Genomic DNA, 18,982 nt, shown 5'->3' on the forward strand with positions numbered 1-18,982 from the left:
TCTTCAAAGATATTTTGTGCCGCGTCTCGCATATTGAACTTTTTCCCTACCATGTTTAAAAAACATTAAAATTTCTTGTTGCGAGAAGTCTATCGATGCAAGGTCTGGTAGACAGTACAAAAATGTGATAACCGCTTACGATTATCAACAATCCCTTTGTTTCTGTGGTGTTAAGAAACGCAAGGCATACAATAAACCGTTCGTCGCGCTGGCCATCGGTCAGTTCGTGCGGCACCCGCTTATCAAGTTTTTTTACCTTGCCAATTTGACGCAAATGGATCAATATTGTTTCAATGCTAACGTTGAAAGTTACTGCTAACTCAGCTGTAGATTAAGTAACGTCATTTCCACTGTAGCGTTTAATTCGTCATTGTTGTCTTTATTTTTCGAGCGACCACGGGGCTCATTTTTTAGATCAAAATCTCCACGTCGGAAGTATTCAAACCAATAACGAGTCGTGCGTTCGTTTGCAGTATACACTCTGTATACGTTATTAATTTTGTGAGCCGTATATGCATCGTTGCTACCGCGACGAAACTCGTATTCCAAAATTATTCAAATCTTTATTGTGTCCATGTTGATTAAAAATATACAAATGTAGTGAAAACAAAACACTACAAAAGAACAAAACGCTAATCACTAAACAAAAGCCTGAATTTGAAATATAGCATTCAATAGATATTTCTTAAATAAAATTCATTTAAGTTTAGAATTAATTGCCAGCCATACATAAATTGCGATTCAAATGGCCAGTATGTTAAAACGGCAATTTTATAGATTATTATATCCTACGATATCCAAAGCGACAGCTTTTTTTTTCGAAAGCCCTCATCAAAATATGATGAACATTTTCCAAATCACAATTATTTGACGAAAGCTTTCCAGAGAGCCAGTCATCCACAGCACGCACTCTCATTAGCGCACGATGACTTTGTAAACATTAAACCCTTTTATAGCCTAAAACCTATTTCAAATGAACTAGCGTGCCATTCAACTATGCCAAAGTAAAATGTCTTCCTATATAGAATTGGTAAAGAAAACAACCATGACAACTACGTCCAGACCATACAACTACTAGAATACGAAACGATCATGACGTAAACTCAATTATGACACAATTTCTACTATTTGACTGTTTTTAAATTATAAAAAGCATATTAAATTTTATCTATTAAGAATTTTGCACATATAGTAACCATGCACACTAATAAAACCTAAGCTAAAATAGCCTGAAGTGGACATAAACCGGTGAGTAAAGAAAATAGCTAAAAGTTTTAATTTAATACGTCGAAATAATTAATACGTATTTCCTTAAACACCTTGGTTTCCCTTTCTTGTCTTTTAACGAAATATTGTTTCTTCGATGCGTAAATGTTTTTATTTCTTTTCCTGTAGTTGAAACCTTTCTCGGATAGTCATGATCAGGTATTATTTATCAAACCCAGGTAGATCAGCGCCTCTTTATCTATTTATATTGATTACACAGCACTAGAAACAATAGTAAGTTCTTAAAAGTTAAGCTTGTATACAAACTATGCGTAATTAGTACAGTAATTTTTGTTTTCTTTTTTGCACCTATTCATGGAACTTTCTTCATATTTTTCACTATTATAGAAACCTCAACTTTACTGTCCTTTTATGGATTTTTACTGGTGGTAGAGCGTCTTGTAAGCCCGCACGGGTAGGTACCACCAGCCTGCCTATTTTTGCTGTGAAGCGGTAAGGCGTTTCGGTTTCAGCAGCCGTTGCACTGTTAAAACTCATGTCTCAAGGTAGGCGGCGACATTAAAATGGTTGATGTCTTTGGGCTCCAGTAACCACTTCACATCAGGCGTGCCGTGTGCTTATCCATTCATCTTAGCAATAAAAAAAATTATCTAATGAAACGTACGTCACATTTAAAACAAATCAAATAATGATACAAATAGTCCAAGCTTCATAAACTAAACAATTAGTATTAAGCACAACAATCTATGGTTTTGCTACCAGCCACGCATAAATAATCTGGGTATAAACGTCTGATTAAAGCTTTATGCGACGCCTTTTCTTTGACTATTTTAACTAAACGATAACGTAATACAAGAGTAGATCATATTTAGGAGTATTTTTAATAAATGTTGGGTAACTAAGCATAGCTTACACCGTGTTTTGTGTCTTGCGATCATAACTGAAGCTGTTTAGCAATGCAAAGACATAAGGCGGCATAACCATCCTTAGCGTACACAACGTTTAATGCCATAATCGATAATATCAAACTGGTGAGTGTACTTTAAGCTTGCCCTGTCTAACGTATTTAGTTCTCAACACTATTGTTAATTTAGTGCTTGTCACTTCTCAATTTATTAGGTACCTAATAGTTTTAATTTATTATTCCTTATCTGCAGCTCAAGTTTTATTCAAGTTTAAATTTTATAATGTAGCACAATATTATCCAATATCATTCATACAATCGTAACAAAGACATTTTCCACAAATTACATTAATAATAAATTTGATATTCAGATTATGAAAACATTTTTATCTGGAAATTTAGGCAGCTCAGTGGGAGGCGGGGACTGCATTGGGTGCTCTGCGAGGACTGTCATCCCAAGTTAGGGCAGCAAGAGCCCGGGGCGGAGCGGACGCCTCACGCAGACGAGCTCTAGCTGGCACGCTACGGGCTTTGGTTGAACGAACGCACGACTTCACAGACTCCGCTTACACCTCGCATGAACACAGACAGCAAATACTAGCTCTGGCCGAGAGAATAGCTTACGAGCTGGAGAGACTTGTTGCCGTAGCGGTTTCGCTGGTCAGTATTTTCAAAAATCTGGTAGGTACGAATCAAACTAAATATAAACAGAGTACTTTTAAATACAATATGCTTTTAAATGCAATAGGTTGGATTGTGGTACCAGCAACCCTTGAGAACTAAGAACAAAATAATAATTAAACCAGTAATGACAAATTTCATTAATATTGCGATTTTTATTTCCACACGATGATATCTTTCATCTATAGGCAGCGCATTCGCGAACTTGTTACAAGAAATAGAAAATGAACAAAAAATTTGTAGAATCAATGATGCAGTTACAACCAAATATGCCAAATACACCAGATGTCTTACAAAATACATACATACAATCTCATGGAAGTAATAAACTCCTTTTCTCGTATCACTCTTATCAGAGCGGTCGTGGTCGTCATTCGGTATCATTACTATGGGCATCTGCCCATAGTAATGGCGCACAACATCTGTTGTGCGCCTTAGAAGCAATCGCCACTTCTCCCGGTTTGTGATGAGCCTTGTACACTCATGCAAACAACCGCCAAGTGACGACTTGACTTGGTCGGTCCATGGCATGTGCAACCTTCCACGCGATCTGGTGCCTTCTACTTTGCCCTGAAAGACAAGGCGCTTTATGAAGTCATTTCGTCGCCGGGAGATAAGTTCAAAAAATGATAGTATGCGCCCATGCAATAATAATAGTTGATTTTAAATGATACAGCATTATTGGGACCGGAATTTAAAATTTTATTTTCTAAACAATAGGAGGAACAAGGTGGTATAAGTAGTAGCGCTGCACTGGAAAGTGCATGCACAGGCGCTACTGGTGCAGCATCAGAACTAGAACGAGCCCTAGTAGCCGCCGCTCGCGACCAAGCAAGAGACTTGGCCCCACTTGCAGACGAAGCTAAACGTCTCGCTTCGGACCTCGCACATATAGGTAAGTCGACGGATCGTACTGATACCCTTTATATCAACAAGCCTACTGAAATAAATCTATAAACAATTTAGAAAAACTTATTTCGAACTCAGCCAGTTCCTGTGGCGAGAGAGAATCGGAGAGGTTGCATCATATAGCCAGTCGTCTCCATGAACAATTAGACCATATTATAGAGGTAAGGTACAAAATAAAAAAGCAAAACATTCAATGTAGCTGTTGACGTTAAAAACGTTCTTATTAAAATTACAGGTATGTAAACTACTTAGACACATAGCAATGTCGGAAACCCTTCAAGTCAGCGCGAAATTTGCCGAAATCAACCTAAGGATATACGGTCCTCAAGTGGTGACGGCAGCGCGCACACTAGCGGCATATCCAGGCAGTGCGGCCGCGAGGGAAAACCTTGACGTCTTCGTGGACATGTGGGCCTGGCTGCTCGCTGACGCCGCACGTCTCGCCACAGAACTGCTCCACATCACAGACGATAAACCCGACAAACAACAGTACAGCAGTTTACCAAGACCCGGTGTGAGTTGATATCCGACCACATTTACAAAAGTAAAATACAGGCATCGTACAATTTATGACTACTTAATATTTTCCAGAAACACGGTACGACGAGTAAACCTTTAAAAGCCGTCAAATTGGACTCGGACGAGCAAGCAAAAATAGCGAAATCGGGTCTAGAAATGAAAATGATGTCTTCAGAAATGGACGCTGAGACTGAGAGATGGCAGGGCGCCGCCGCCGACGAAAACAACGACATCGTAAAAAGGTATTTAGATTTATTTAGTGTATTGATTCTTGTTTAATTGTAATAATATATAAATTATTAGTGAGTCGCAGACATTAATAATGCTTTTAATGTTTATGTTCCTGTATTACCTATCATTTTACAATGACCGCTGTTTCAAAATCGGTTTGGAGCTAACGCTCGCTCAACAATTTGTAAAAAGACATTCAATGATTGTTTTGCTTAATCTATTCCAGGGCAAAAAATATGTCTTCCATGGCTTTTGCTATGTATCAATTTACTAAAGGCGAGGGTCGTTTAAATACAACGCAAGACCTATTCACACAAGCAGAGTATTTTGCTGAAGAAGCGAATAGGCTCTATAAGATTGTTAGACAATTTTCATACCAGGTACGAAAATAAAATTAATAAAATTGCGATGAAAGAGTTTTCCCACCAAATTACTAACGTTTTATTTTTAAGGTTCCTGCCGGTTCAACAAAGAAAGAACTTCTGGAACATCTGGACAAAGTACCGACCTACGTTCAACAATTACAATTCACGGTAAAAGAGCCCACGGTAGGACGCGCTGCTACATTCAGCAAAGTCGATAACGTCATCCAAGAGACCAAGCACCTCATGAACGTGATAAGTAAAGTTGTCACCACTTGCTTCGAGTGCGCGAACAAGGTAATTATTTCAACGTATTTAAATCGATATAATTTTTTTCAATTATAAGATTTTTGAGCCACACTGCGCACATTTTTCTAGTTATTTAAGTAGGAAATATAATAATGTTAGTGCATTGGAACATAATGTTCCTTAGGTACCTTTGCCGTGGGAGGCCCGTGTGGGAGTGGTTAAAAGGCACCAGAGTGTTGCACCTGTTAAGTACTTTAAAGATTATATTTCATTCGTGGTTGTTAGAATTTCGAAAGAAAGGTGGAACAGTGTGATTACAGTTGAAAAGATTTATTCTTGGTTTAGATTATACGTCTTAAAAAAAATAGAAATTTAAAGTGACCCGCGATATTCAATATCGGATACATCAAGAATAAATCTTATAGTAACATAGAATAGAGTTTGACATAGCAATAGAATAAAAAAATACAATTTACAAGATATCCCATTACTGTTATTATCGTTTACTATACATATTTTATTTGTTTATTTCTGTTTTTCCTATCGCCTCACGCCGGATGGTTCCATCCATCCAGGGTCTTATACCGCTGGACAAAGCGATAAACAAAACCTCAGCGAATACAAGGGACGACTCGGTCTGTCTCTGTGTTGCACTTTCATATAACATCATCCAGGCATCCATGTACTTATGTGTGTAGTTACTGAAGCATGTCTGTGTTTTCATCATGTATACTGTCATATCCTTCCATTTTATAGAAATGTCTATTATTTGTTGCTATAAATCTTGTTTCGATTGTTTACGTGGCAAAATTGGCTAAAAGCTAGAACAATAAAGAAATGCTACATCCTGTAAACGAGAACATGAATCTGTTTCACAATTATTATTATTATTATTTGTTCATTTTGCTTTTATTTTATTTTCGATATGTTTTATTTCATTTTTCAGTACTCCCTGTGTATGCCTCAAAGAGTTCCTATGTATTGGAAACCAAATTTACAAAAAGCATCCACCTATAAAAGTGAAAATAGTGTTTTGAATGGTTGATGTAGGTATATTGTGGATTCAAAACTGTGTTCATATCTAAAAAAAATACTAATATTACCGAACTAATCAGCTGTTAATATTTGTTTGATACTTGAAGACCTTAGCGTAGCGTTGTTCTTGATGGTGTTATCGATAGCTAAATGTTGAATGTTGTTCATGTGATGTTGCGATGAAACTTTTTAGATTAGTCTCTGTGTGATATGTTTCCGTTAACTTAGAGTTTATATAAATATATATTTCAATATAAACTTTAAGCGACCCCGATCTTATCTTACCCAAAATGAAATACCTCCGCTAGAACTGTTGGTCTTTCAACCTCGTAAAATTCTTCCTCTATATGGTAATTGATTTCAATATTGTGTGTTTGTACAATTGGTGTCTATTTACCTGCTTTTTAAATTTAAAGTTGTTGGCGTGCATGGTGTTCCTTAATCAGTGTCAAACTTCGAAACCTGCATTAGCAGTTTGATTTACTTAAAGTATATCATGAAAAAAAAGAAACTTCGATGATCAACTGCTACTGAAGATTTGAAGTTATAAATGTTTGTGGACCTCACGAATTTATTTGATTTTATTCTAATGTGGATTTGTGTAAATGCAGTACAAATTGGAGTTCACGGGTTTATCAGCGGGTGGGGCTGGGTCTGGCGGGGGGCGAGGTACATCGCGGGATGAGGAGGGCGGTGGCGGAGGTGGTGGAGACGCCAAGCCGGGGGGGAGTAGCTCCGACACAGCCATGTGACAGTACGGCATGGGCCGGCGCGGCAAGGGCGACGCGCGCCGGACCAGGGTCAGCTTCCTCTTGTTTTAAACGTATAAAAGTTTAAAACAATACGTCGCCTCCGTGTTGGTCATACGTAGAACTAGTTGCAATGCATTAATCTGAATTCATGTGTTATGCATCTCAAAAAAAACGTTTGTCCGCATAAATAAGTATGCGTACCAAAATCACAACCTTTCCGATTCTTGGGATTGAAGTTACGACTGGTGTTAACTATTAGGAGGCGTTTGGAGAAAAAGCTAAATTAACTGTATGTAATAAAATGTTCTCAAGAAAGAGAACCGCTTTAAAAAACTTACGTATGGTTCAGGGGGCTTAGACTTGAAGTAACGCTTAAGCCTCCAATAATACTTCCATATAAAACACCTAGGCCACTGTGGAAAAACAAATTATAAAATAAAAAACACAAAAGTCGAACAAATTTCTATTATAATTGCATATTAATGAACAGATTCGTGTATTACCAACGATGTTCTATGTGTGAAGAATCACATGCATTTCTGTCTACGATAATTACCAAAACGCACCAAGAACGTAGACTTTATTGCGTGTGACGCTTAAATACCAACACCGAAACCAGCAAATTTATTCAATTACTACAAAATGAATGCATAGTATTGAATAATTTGCAGTTTAAATTGATAATAAGATGGACAGTACGATATTTCTTAATAAGTTTCAACAGAGCACTTGCGACACACAAATTCTCTTAAAACTCTTGCTATCTATGAATAAAAGAGTATGTAGTACTTACTAGTCTTGCGATTACCTAAGTCACAAGACAATTACATAATATAGAACGTGAAATGAAAATATATGTAATGTTTTCAAATGAAACTTAATTTCGAAAAGTTTATTATATTGTTAAATGTTACAAAGGATTGTTACTATTATGCCTTAATGTTAACACCACGCTCATACTTTTCACGATTAGAAAGTTTATGATACGCAAAACAATAATGAAAATATATGTAATGTTAACAGTGTATTCAGATATCAATAGAAACATATACAGATATTATTAGTGTCTTTGAATATTGCCTAATGAAAGATTTAAGTATTTGGGATTAATTACCTACCTACATATTTATAAGGATAAGAAAAAATACACTTTAATCAAATAACACATTGTTACAGAAACAAGAACACTTACCCTGATTTTTTTGTTTTATCCTAAACATTATTTGTAAAAAATAGTATGTACCTACAATCGACATGACTTCACTACGCCATTTTCTATATATCTAAGCCTTCTTTCATGCACCTACTGCACTTTCTGTGGTCCTGTCGCACTTTGATTTTCTTTATGCACGCATGCTTTATGTGAACCTTTTATTTGGGACAATGCTACATCTCTACCGTCACCATCACAAAACACACTTACTCTCGCAGCATTCGATGTTATCGCATTCTAGTGGCTCTTTTTAACGACGAGTTCTTGTAAATACATTAGAAAACGAACCGCTGAATTAATTTTGCGTATTCTGCTCGTGCGTGCGTCGAGTAATTGTTGCATGATTGTGAAACGAAAGATATAGACATGTGTGTTGCATGTGTGTAACGTGATGATCGCAATGGATGTCGTACATCATCTTTCCGAGGATTTTTAACGTTAAGATGGGATGGAAATTGACTCTGGTGGTTGCCGACGCAGCCCCCACGTCGCCCTGCAAGTGTTATATAGACCGGAGGCGTGTGCGTCACCGAGCCAGACTGCCGAAGTTCGTCTATACGTACATACGTGCATGCTTCTATGTGTATCATGTTGGTTGCTGGCTTGACTGTACGCATATCATTACGCCCGGCATGTATGCAATGTTATAATTTATCATTGTTCGCAAATATTCAACATATCGTATTTAACGTAGGTTTATATATATATATCGCAACAGAGGATATGACGACAAAGTCGTTTTAGTTACTAAGTTATAGTTAATATTCAAATATAGCCTAAAACTAGAAGATTTTCAGCAATAATAAATATTACTTTCACTAAGTGCCGCTAGATAGGTATTAATTACGTTTACGATTGTGTTCGTAGTAATTTAAGTATTTTGTCATATAGATTTACTATAATGTGGCTTTCGCTGCAAAATGACAAATAATCATTTAAAAAATCTGAAAATAGTAGGTAACAGTACCTAATATACGCTAATTTCGAATAGTCCGTGATTTGAGGAATATCCATGAGCAAGTTCTAAAGTTACGGCATAGGCCTCTGCTTTCAACGGTACTAAAATACATTAACCTATGAAAAACAACTCCGCAAATCTGATATATTTTCGTATTACTTATCATCAGGTGACCCGTCTTGCTCGTTTGCCTCTTAGTTGTTATAAAAAAAAAAAATTTTTACGTAGCAATAGAGTAGGGCTAGTTTCATAGTTACTTATTTGTGAGTTGACACGAGTAAGCATCAGGTTTCTGTCTATTTCTCAGAGAGGCAACGTGCATTTCACTTTTAAAAATAGAACAGCCGTCAATCTTCAATCTCGTTGTTACTATGTGGTGTATATACCGTGGTATTTATCATGAAGTGGGTTGTAAGTTAAACTGATAACTGACAGGAAAAAAAATTAAGTACTCGATGCACGTAAGTCACAAGGATACAGAAGCAGGAAAATAATATATAATTATGTTTAGGACATATCAAATTTATATAAAAGTTGATATGATTTACAAAACTTCATTTATTTTGAGAGAGACATTAAAGTATCACGCCAAACTATGTTTGAAAAAATAAAATTACTGTTAAAACGCTCGCTCTGCTAAGCGCGTATCAGATGAAGTTAATACGTATATACTCGACGTTACGAAAGCTGTGAGTTCACTATTTTCCTTTTTACTAACAAATGTTTTAGAATTAGATTGTTTGTTCGTGAACGTCCTGCTAGTTACACTGATTCGTATCGGAAGCAATGCTTTGTACCTTGTTCTGTCTAAACTCTAAAGGTGTCTCAGTGTCTGTGCTCGATCTCACACCTCTGTTTCAATGGTCTATATAACACTTCCGCTTTATTCAAGCAATCCTTTAGTATTCTCTAATCTTACTATAGTATCGAATAGGCTCTATTCTAAGTTTTGTAAAAAAAAATGTTAACTCTTGTCTACTCTTTATATTAAAACCTTTTCATTTTTAATTATTGTAAGTACATTGTTAATTGATAAATCGTGTTATAGGTAAGTGTTTTTTTTAATGTATTACGAATGAATATTGTTATTCAGAATTGTAAAGTTTATAATTAATATAAATGAGCTTGATGAAGCTTTATAATGAAGAGTTGTGAATCTAACTTGTGGCCATGTAACATTTAGGGTCATATAGTTAAAATTATGTATTGCTGCGACAGATTGGCAATTTATTCGCTAAGAATAACTTAAATTGGACAGTATCTATGTATATTCGTTCATGAAATTAATTTAATATGATATTGTAAAGGCTCTGATTCCCGCGTGAAGAGCTAAAAAGATACTAAAACTTAGAGGACTAATTGCAACGTATGAGTGAAAATGGAAAAAAATAATTTTCTTATACTTATTTTATAGTCCATTCGGTTAAGATTAGATAAAGTGCAACGCTGTATTGTGCCAAAAAGTACAACATAAGATATTCACGTATTCTTAGAATTTCTATAGACACTTGATGAAAGTATTATAATGTTTCCCACCATTAGTGTAATAATATAAGATCGATTTCATTTTAAACTCATTTAGGATACAATTTATTCAGAATGTAGTTAGTGATGTTATTATAGATGTTACAATAGCTGTGCCGTTGTGCCTACTCGCGTAGAATAATAATTTTGAAGCGAGTCTACTAACTACTGTCATTAGAGTTAACATATTAGCAACCATAGAGATGACCGCTACACTCCACGCGAGTTTAAACTTTATTATAAAACGCAATAACTTCCATTACATTGAAAAAGCAATTAACGAAAATTAGATAACGATAGATAAATTTATAGACGATACAGTGATTTGTGATATTACATTGTACTTATTGAAAGTTTAGTACAACGTCCTTTTATTTCAATGTTTATATAGTTATATGAATAGATTGACACGAAAAGAACACCAATAATAGGTAATATGTACCGTTAAATAATTAACATAATTTATAAATAGTCGTAAGAAATGCTACTCGAGGTGTGATGTGACGGTGATTATATCGATAGGTCTTTAAAATGAAACGATTAAAATATTTGCTTTACTGTTAGAAAGTCTTTGAAAATTCAAGTATTTTATAGCCTTAGTTTTCATTGTTAACTATTCTTAAGAAACTTTCGAATATTACGCTCTTTTATGAATTACCACTACTATTGTTATTATCTACAATACACTTACTTGAATTTCTACAAATTAGTCGCGTTTACGAAAGAATATTAAATCAACTTTTTTGACACACACTTAATTACTTACTTATGTACACAATAAATAAGTAACATCTAAGCTTTCTTTAATATATCTACACTGATTTTGCGGGAAACTTTATTGACAAAACCTTTAAAATAAAAATTCCTCTTTTCGGTCCTGAATAATTAAGAAGAATACCTACATACATATTTATAGATTTTTCAAATTTATACTTAATTTACATTTAGTTTTGGTATAAATAAAGCAATCTTAAAACTGTATGTAATTTTGTAAAATCACTTAGCACTTCTGGGATATTTATTTTTTTAGTAAATAAAAATGTGATCAATCAATAATCTGTATAGGTACAAATACGTATATTGCTTTATAAAGGCAATCAAAAAAGGACCGAAAAATAAATATACAACTATAATCTAATATAGCGCAGAGTCAAAATTTAATAGATTATATAAGAAACACTAATATTTTAATGTACATTTAATATAAATTGGTGAAACCCTGAAGGAAAACAAACCCCGTTATATTATTAGAAGCTGTAAATAGTTAAATTTCAATAATACATGATAATATAATAAATTAATTTCTACGTGTGCGTTTTAATATCGCGTCGTAGATGAAATGTTGTGATTGTTATAATATATTTGATGAATTCTCATTGTAAAAATGATAATAATGTAGAAGTACATATATTTTCCATAGCGCTGCCAAAGATGTATTTAGGATGTATAGATGTGTTTATAAGAAGCTATTCGGAGGTTGTTCGTGATTTTAAGGAGATTACGTTCTTACACAGACGACTTAAATATAATTTGCGATTAATAAGAACGGGAATGACATTTCATCATAATAATTGTTTTAAAAATAAATAAAAACGTGTAACAATTAGCATTGAAACAAGTTTCAATTAATCGTCATTATTTCAAAATATGTTTATTTTAAATCAATTAAATTAAGAAGTAACTTTTGACATTCAGGCCGTTGGAGTTCCTGTTCTTATTTTGAAATTGCATCCGATTTAGCGAGAATTGTGCACCTACTGTTACGAATGGAAGTCAACCGTTCATGATTTTAATCATTTTTAACATTGTCTATGATGAAATGAAAATACTGGATCAAAATTGCTAGTTGAAGCGTTTATTGGCAAGTCACAACATGAAGTTACGGCGGACATCGTAAGAATGGGTGCACACTTGCTTGGGATTTCCCTAATACGTCACCAAATAAAGCAAACCATAATAAAATTCAACTGTTTTATTACGTTTACCCTACAATTGGTCTAAAATCCTTCGTATTAAAAATCGAGGGCTGAAAGGATATGTGCTTTAGGCGACATTTTTGCAGCTTTACAGGAGAGCCACTTTTAGTTTAAAATTTGGAAAAATATCGTAATAAAAAAACTTCAGCTATTTGAATAAACTCAATTGAAGTTCAATTAAAAACATCGAACTATTGAAGTTAATACCAAACAAAACACATCTTTGATTACAATGATAAATATCGCGTATCTTGGAAATGTCGCATAAACCAAATAGCCCATCGACATGTTTAACAATATCCGATCATTTTGAAGTTTTATACTACATAGATACGCGAACGATTTTTTATAGGTGGTACGCCACCCGGGTAAGTACCTCCGGTCACCGTTCTCGTCGAACCCATCGCTTGCGACGAAGGGCTCGACGAGTAAATTAACTCTCAGACACAGCCCACTGAGTTTCTCGCCGGATCTTCTCAGTGGGTCGCGTTTCCGATCCGGTGGTAGATTCTGCGAAGCACTGCTCTTGCTAGGGTCAGTGTTAGCAACTCTCCGGTTGAGCCCCGCGAGCTCACCTACAAACGTTAGGGCGAAGCTGAAATAGCCTCTCAAGGCTATCAGCATAGGTTTAAAAAAAAAGGTAAGTACCTAAATCTTAGATATTACTGCGAAGCAGTCATGTGGGGACTCCGAATTACGTACAAATCGTTTCCACAAATAAATGTTTCTTGTATTAATTTATTATTTATGTTAAGTTATTAGATAAAAGGAATCGTTAACAAATTTTAATATTTTTCTCCAAAAATAAAACAAATCTTCCTATATATTACGTATTTATTTATTCAAAGGTACAATATATTACACCGTCCGAACTTCGCTCTCCCAACATTCCGGTTCGTAATGACTAAGCAAATTAATAAATCACGGTAGAATATTCGCCTAAAACGATACAAAACTAAGCATGTTCTTAAACCTAAAAACATCTTAATAAATAACGTGGAAGTCAATACTGTAGTGTAGTTTAAATACAAAATCATGCTGATTAAAAAAAAGGATTATACATTTATCAACCATATAGAAGGTGCAATAGTCGAATGAGATAATAAGGTGTAACGATAAAAAAAATATTTACACGAATGATCGTCACAAGTAAATAATAATATAGAATAAAATACATTTAGTCTTTTTAAAGTTAAAACAGGAATTGATTCGTCATTTTGTTAAGCTATGCGTCCACTACGTTCGCGACCTGTAAGCGCACGGCACAACTATTATTTTGCAAAGTTCGATTTCTGTGCAAAAACAAAAATCAGTACAAACAATGAAGCAACCGTACATTTTTAGTTGTACTCGCCAGTAATTTTAGATTTTTCTTCGGCGACTTATTAGGCAGATGAGGATACGGCCTATCGGTAAACGTTCGCCTATTAAATCAACATGTCACGCCGTGCCAAATCGTGGCCTATAGCGGAGCTATCGGCGTACGAGCGTAGTGGATGACCAGCCTTACATAATCTCTCGACAGATTAACGAAATAATTAATGGTTCATGTCACGTGTTGAGAGATCGCGTCCTTATACCGAGCGCTATCGGCTAGCTAGTTCCTATATCAAAAACTGAGCTATGAGCATAACATTAGTATCACTAAGCACAATATACTCGAGTATATTCTAAAACGAACGCTGTGCGATTTCGATACATACGCGTATTCTAAATTGCACGGATCAAGCCGAAATATTAGAATTAAAAATATCACTTATCGTTAAAAACTTTAGAATGTTTTCTAATACAAATCGATTGTAGACCACTAATTGCCTCCTATGTTAATCAAGAGCGATTTTCTTTTGTCACGAATGTAATAGTTACTTACTATATATTATAATATTTAAATTATTTTCATTTTCGTTTTTGATTGGTTTTGAGCTAAACAGATCACACATCGTTGGGTCGAACCGTCACGCATGCCGGCTTCGAAACAGATCTATTATTAAAAGCTATTTGGCATCTTTCTGGACGTAAACATGTGATTTAAACGTTTGGGCTAACCCTGCTATTGACAAAAAGGTTGTAAAAACTTTTCGAAAAAGAAATCATCATACAAAATTAGGCCCCACACACTTACATTAAAAAATAAATGCCTTGTCATGGAATAATTTGAATTCGTACATAAATTGAAACATTCAAATAATAGTTCTGATGTTCTACACTTATTTATTGCCTCTGGTAGTCTTGGTTTAATCGTTGTAATTCGTTATGTCTAAAATACAATTCGACGTGTATGAAGAAGACCTTATATAGATATTCCAGTTGCGACACTCTTAAAAGACCAATCTGCAAATCACATTGAACAATCTCAGTATTTATTCTTAGATTTAAATTTTCTAATTCATTAATAATTCTCATTTATTGCTTTAAAATTCATTAATACCAATATTTCAATGGTTTTCAGAAACATGAACTACGAAAAAAAAATCGAGAATCTGAACATTATTCAAACAGGAAATGTTTTAATTTTAGTTACTGTTTTTGAATAATACATAGCATTTCATAAGTAGCTCGGAACATAGATAATGACAAAGAGTTAGGGACAAATAAAAAAAAAAAACATAAAATATAAAGTGAAATTAATTCATTCCATGTTAAGTTTTATATGGAAAAGAAGTGATTTGATCATACGAGGTAAAATTTGTATTAAACACAGAAAGTGTATTTATTGTTGCATTCACTACTCATACTCATATCGGATTTCTCAAAGAAATAATAAACTGTATACAACAAAGAAGTACCTAGGTAGTTAGTTAGCAAATAGATGATTTTTTTAAAGAAATTTTCGTCTCTTGTGTTTGTAATTCTCATATTCATTTTGCTATGCGGTTAAGGAGAATGAAAATTAAGAAATCCATGGTGCTCTTAGTTTAATCATGCACACATCATAAGTAACAACAAAAAGCTTGTGAAACTAAGAAAAAAAAAGAGAAAAATTTGTAGATATGTTATTCGTTGCAAATTTTGAAATCATCATGTACTTTTTAATTCGAATAAAAGTCAAAGATAATACATTTGCTTCAGGAAGTCTCAACTACAATGATGTAGATCAAACTTTCCCTCGTTTCGTTCTTTTATGACATAAAATACGACATATTAATTAGCCGGCATTCAAATTAAGCGTGAGCTTAGTATTCATAGAAGAACCTTACTTTTAATTTATTTTAAAATCAGATTTATATTCACATACCATTGCTTTTCCATAGTCAGGTACAATTTTCAAATAAACGACCCACCCGATTAATTTCTTTTTTACAGACATCAAATTAAATAGACAGGGGAGATTTTAAATTCGGGGCATATATTTTTTTCCATACGCCTTTTAATAACCTAAGCAATTTCCGTAACACATACACACAAACACCACAAACAGTAAACGAAGACAGGAATTTTCAAGTTTATTAACACATTGTTCAAGCGTGTACGGGTAGTGTTAGGGTTGCCAACACTGTTTTTTTTTTAATGCAATAAATCTCAATTCACAGATGACTCGTAAAGAGCCGTGACAGCGTATTACATTCCAAATATTTAAAAACGTAACATCCTTGTACTATTCGCTTTTGCGAAACAATTCTTCGTTTAGCCCTAAAAGTGACAAGTGAATCTAAATCGAGTATCAATAGTTGAGTATTCTACAATTTAGCACGACAATCGTTGTTAATGTTTCAGTGCTATACATTTGGCAACCCTATATACACAAACGTACGAAATTTTATTCTAATTATGTCTCTCCACGACGTGCTCCGCATAACAGTTTAATTTAGAACATCTCTAAATACGACATCAAATCGATGTGGACACTTGTTATGAATGCAGGTCGCGTCGCTTACGAGACGATCCCCGTTATACAAGTAGCGTGATTCGCTTCCCGATTATATTCGATAGTTTATTGCATTAGACAACACATATCCAAGAGAGACGCGGTGACGAAACACGAGGTTAGTACGCGCTTGTCGCGGTGGGTGCGAGGCCGACGTTTCAGACAAACAAACATTTTAGAACAAACCTTTCTTTTTCTTGTCCTTCTTTTCTTTGCCGTCAACGGTTCTGAAAATACAACAAACATTTTATTATTGTAGTTTTTCGTCGAAATCGATTTTTTTCCTATCTATTCTAGTAACCTCGAGGGGTTATTCTAGATTCGCCGAACTAGTAGATGAGCTCGCGGGGCTCAAGCCTGACGTTGTTGCTAACACGAACTCCAGTAAGAGCCGTGCTTCGCAGAATTTATCACCGGATCGGAAACGCGACCCACTGAGAAGATCCGGCGAGAGACTCAGTGGGCTGTCTGTGGGTTAATTTACTCGTCGAGCCCTTCGTCGCAAGCGACGGGTCCGACTGCTTTCCATTCTGTCCGCAGGATCGGGAATGATGTAGCTTAGAAATATGTTTTATATTTGTTTGATAATGATAGTTTGATAGTAATAGTAAAATACTAAAAGCTCGTTTCAGGTTCGGGAACGTTAAAATGAACTAAATAGTTGTAATGTAGTGAGTGGTATATGTACTCTTTGCTGTTGGCCTCGAGCGAGCGCCTGCGCAGGTCGTCGAGCGAGAGGCCGGTGTCGCGCTCCCAGGCGGCGCGCTCGGCGTTGAGTGCGCGCTGCCGCTCGTCCAGCTCGCGCGCCTGCGCCTCCAGCGCGCGCCGCGTGGCCTCGTGCCGCCGCGCCAGCTCCGCCTCGGACTCCTTCAGCTTCGCGCGCTTGTCGCGGACTTTCGTTTGGAATATCTGAAAACGAGCGACGATCACGTTTTTTTTTAGACGAGCTCACAGCTCAACTGGTTTTAAGTGGTTACTGGAGCCCATAAACATTTTTTTTGGTACAATTTTCCCTTATTAGAAAAGGCAAGGGAATCTAAGCCTATACAGCCTTGTCTGTTCTATATAATTTCTGAAATAAATTTTCAAAAAAGCCAGGTCTTATATGATTTATATGATATCCTGAAATAAAAATTTCATGAAGGCCGAAGCCAAGTCCTTTATAATTTCTTTCTGAAATAGCCCATAGACATCCACAACGTAAATGCGCCACCCACCTTGAGATATAAGTTCTAAGGTCTCAAGTATAGTAACAACGGCTGCCCCACCCTACAAACCGAAACGCATTACTGCTTCACGGCAGAAATAGGCAAGGTGGTGGTGGCACCTACCCGCGCGGACTCGCAAGAGGTCTTACCTACCACCCGTAATTACGCAAATTATAATTTTTGCGGGTTTCATGTTTATTACACGATGTTATTCCTTACCGTGGAAATCAATCGGAAACATTTGTCGAGTACGTATTTCATTAGAAAAATTTGTACCCGCCGGAGATTCGAACACCGGTGCATCGCTCAACACGAATGCACCGGACGTCTTATCCATTAGGGCACGACGACTTCAATTCAGTGGTGGCAATTGCAAGATTGAATGCTCTCCTGACTTGACTTTGAGCGAACGCCTATTACACACGATAACAACGTAGACGGTCTTCGATTGTTGTGCGAATTGGTCTAGATCCAAATGAATTTCGATGAAAAGCGTTCCAATTATACATTTTCATTAATCAAAATCAAAATATACTTAAATTTTTACATGACTAATCCAAAAGTAACATTGATGTTTATATTGATCTACAAAACCAAGAAAACAAATCTTGAAAATTAATACTCACTTGTTCCATTTCACTCTCCATTTTTTCCATCTTTAGGTCGTGTTCGCGTTTTTCCTCTTCCATCTGTGCTAATGGATTCCTGGAAGTAAAGAAAAGCATTTAACAAAACCGTTGTAGGCGCAAATTTGTGTTTCTTAATGTCATTATTAATTTTATTACGTAAAAAATGAATCATGCAAAACAATCTTAGTGTCATATCAATAATATTTTCAATAATTACTAATAACTTTTCATTCAGATGTAAAGATAATAACAAATCAAGTTCATCTTTAAAAGGGGAAATAACTTTTGGATTTAAAATGTAAAATCACAAATAAAACGTTTTATTAAATTTGTTTAGGCGCTTTGACCTTCTGTATTTAAAAAACAAACACATTTGGGTATAGGGGTATCAAAATAAAATTGTCATGCATATATCGTTCCTTACATTTAGTTGAAAAAACTACAAGCAATTACCATTGAAAGCTGTGTAAAGAAGACCTAGGACAATGACAGCAACGACAAAAAAAAACATTCAAAAAAAAAGTTTTAATCTTGAACGCCAGCGTTCTTTTTCGGACGTCATTTAAAATTCAAAAGTTAGTTAATCACGAAACCCTCAACCACACAATCACGAGTTAGTACACAACACCCACAGCCGCTATAACCGAAATGATGCAAAACTAATAACAAGCCACACCCAAGTCTAACAACATGTAGTCCCTCCACATTGTGAGACCTCATTCGGCCACGTGACCCAGACT

At 35.3% G+C, this 18,982-nt stretch overlaps 2 protein-coding genes and 1 long non-coding RNA gene across 20 annotated transcripts in view; 2 read left to right on the forward strand and 1 right to left on the reverse strand.

Annotated features, from left to right (window-relative positions):
* Positions 1-7,283, forward strand: part of alpha-Catr (alpha-catenin related) — a 67,490-nt gene extending 60,207 nt beyond the window's left edge. For 2 of the 9 annotated variants that reach the window (XM_089727351.1, XM_089727343.1), the window contains exons 6-15: positions 1,396-1,425; positions 2,534-2,791; positions 3,533-3,707; positions 3,779-3,882; positions 3,957-4,235; positions 4,313-4,482; positions 4,698-4,851; positions 4,924-5,130; positions 5,267-5,326; positions 6,729-7,283. In XM_089727351.1, the coding sequence (XP_089583477.1) occupies positions 1,396-1,425; positions 2,534-2,791; positions 3,533-3,707; positions 3,779-3,882; positions 3,957-4,235; positions 4,313-4,482; positions 4,698-4,851; positions 4,924-5,130; positions 5,267-5,326; positions 6,729-6,869 (1,578 nt within the window). In that variant the 3' untranslated portion in view covers positions 6,870-7,283. Of the gene's footprint in view, positions 1-1,395; positions 1,426-2,533; positions 2,792-3,532; positions 3,708-3,778; positions 3,883-3,956; positions 4,236-4,312; positions 4,483-4,697; positions 4,852-4,923; positions 5,131-5,266; positions 5,327-5,657; positions 5,718-6,028; positions 6,129-6,728 lie in introns of all 9 variants that reach the window. The other 7 variants (XM_089727352.1, XM_089727350.1, XM_089727344.1 and 4 more) reach the window with 6 other exon arrangements.
* Positions 7,284-12,703: 5,420 nt separating this feature from the next.
* On the forward strand, positions 12,704-16,632 carry LOC149502937 (uncharacterized). The gene is made up of 2 exons (XR_016323077.1): positions 12,704-12,908; positions 13,181-16,632. It is a non-coding gene; the product is annotated as an uncharacterized LOC149502937 (long non-coding RNA).
* pnut (septin 7-like protein pnut) overlaps positions 13,357-18,982 on the reverse strand; it is a 42,836-nt gene continuing 37,210 nt past the window's right edge. For all 10 annotated transcript variants that reach the window (XM_089727360.1, XM_089727361.1, XM_089727359.1 and 7 more), the window contains 4 exons: positions 18,240-18,318; positions 17,094-17,314; positions 16,592-16,632; positions 13,357-14,871 (listed from right to left, as the gene is read on the reverse strand). In XM_089727360.1, coding sequence (XP_089583486.1) covers positions 14,831-14,871; positions 16,592-16,632; positions 17,094-17,314; positions 18,240-18,318 — 382 coding nt within the window. In that variant the 3' untranslated portion in view covers positions 13,357-14,830. The remainder of the gene's footprint in view (positions 14,872-16,591; positions 16,633-17,093; positions 17,315-18,239; positions 18,319-18,982) is intronic.

Source organism: Bombyx mandarina, chromosome 05 (assembly GCF_030267445.1).
Source record: "Bombyx mandarina strain Sakado chromosome 05, ASM3026744v2".
NCBI lineage: Eukaryota > Metazoa > Arthropoda > Insecta > Lepidoptera > Bombycidae > Bombyx > Bombyx mandarina.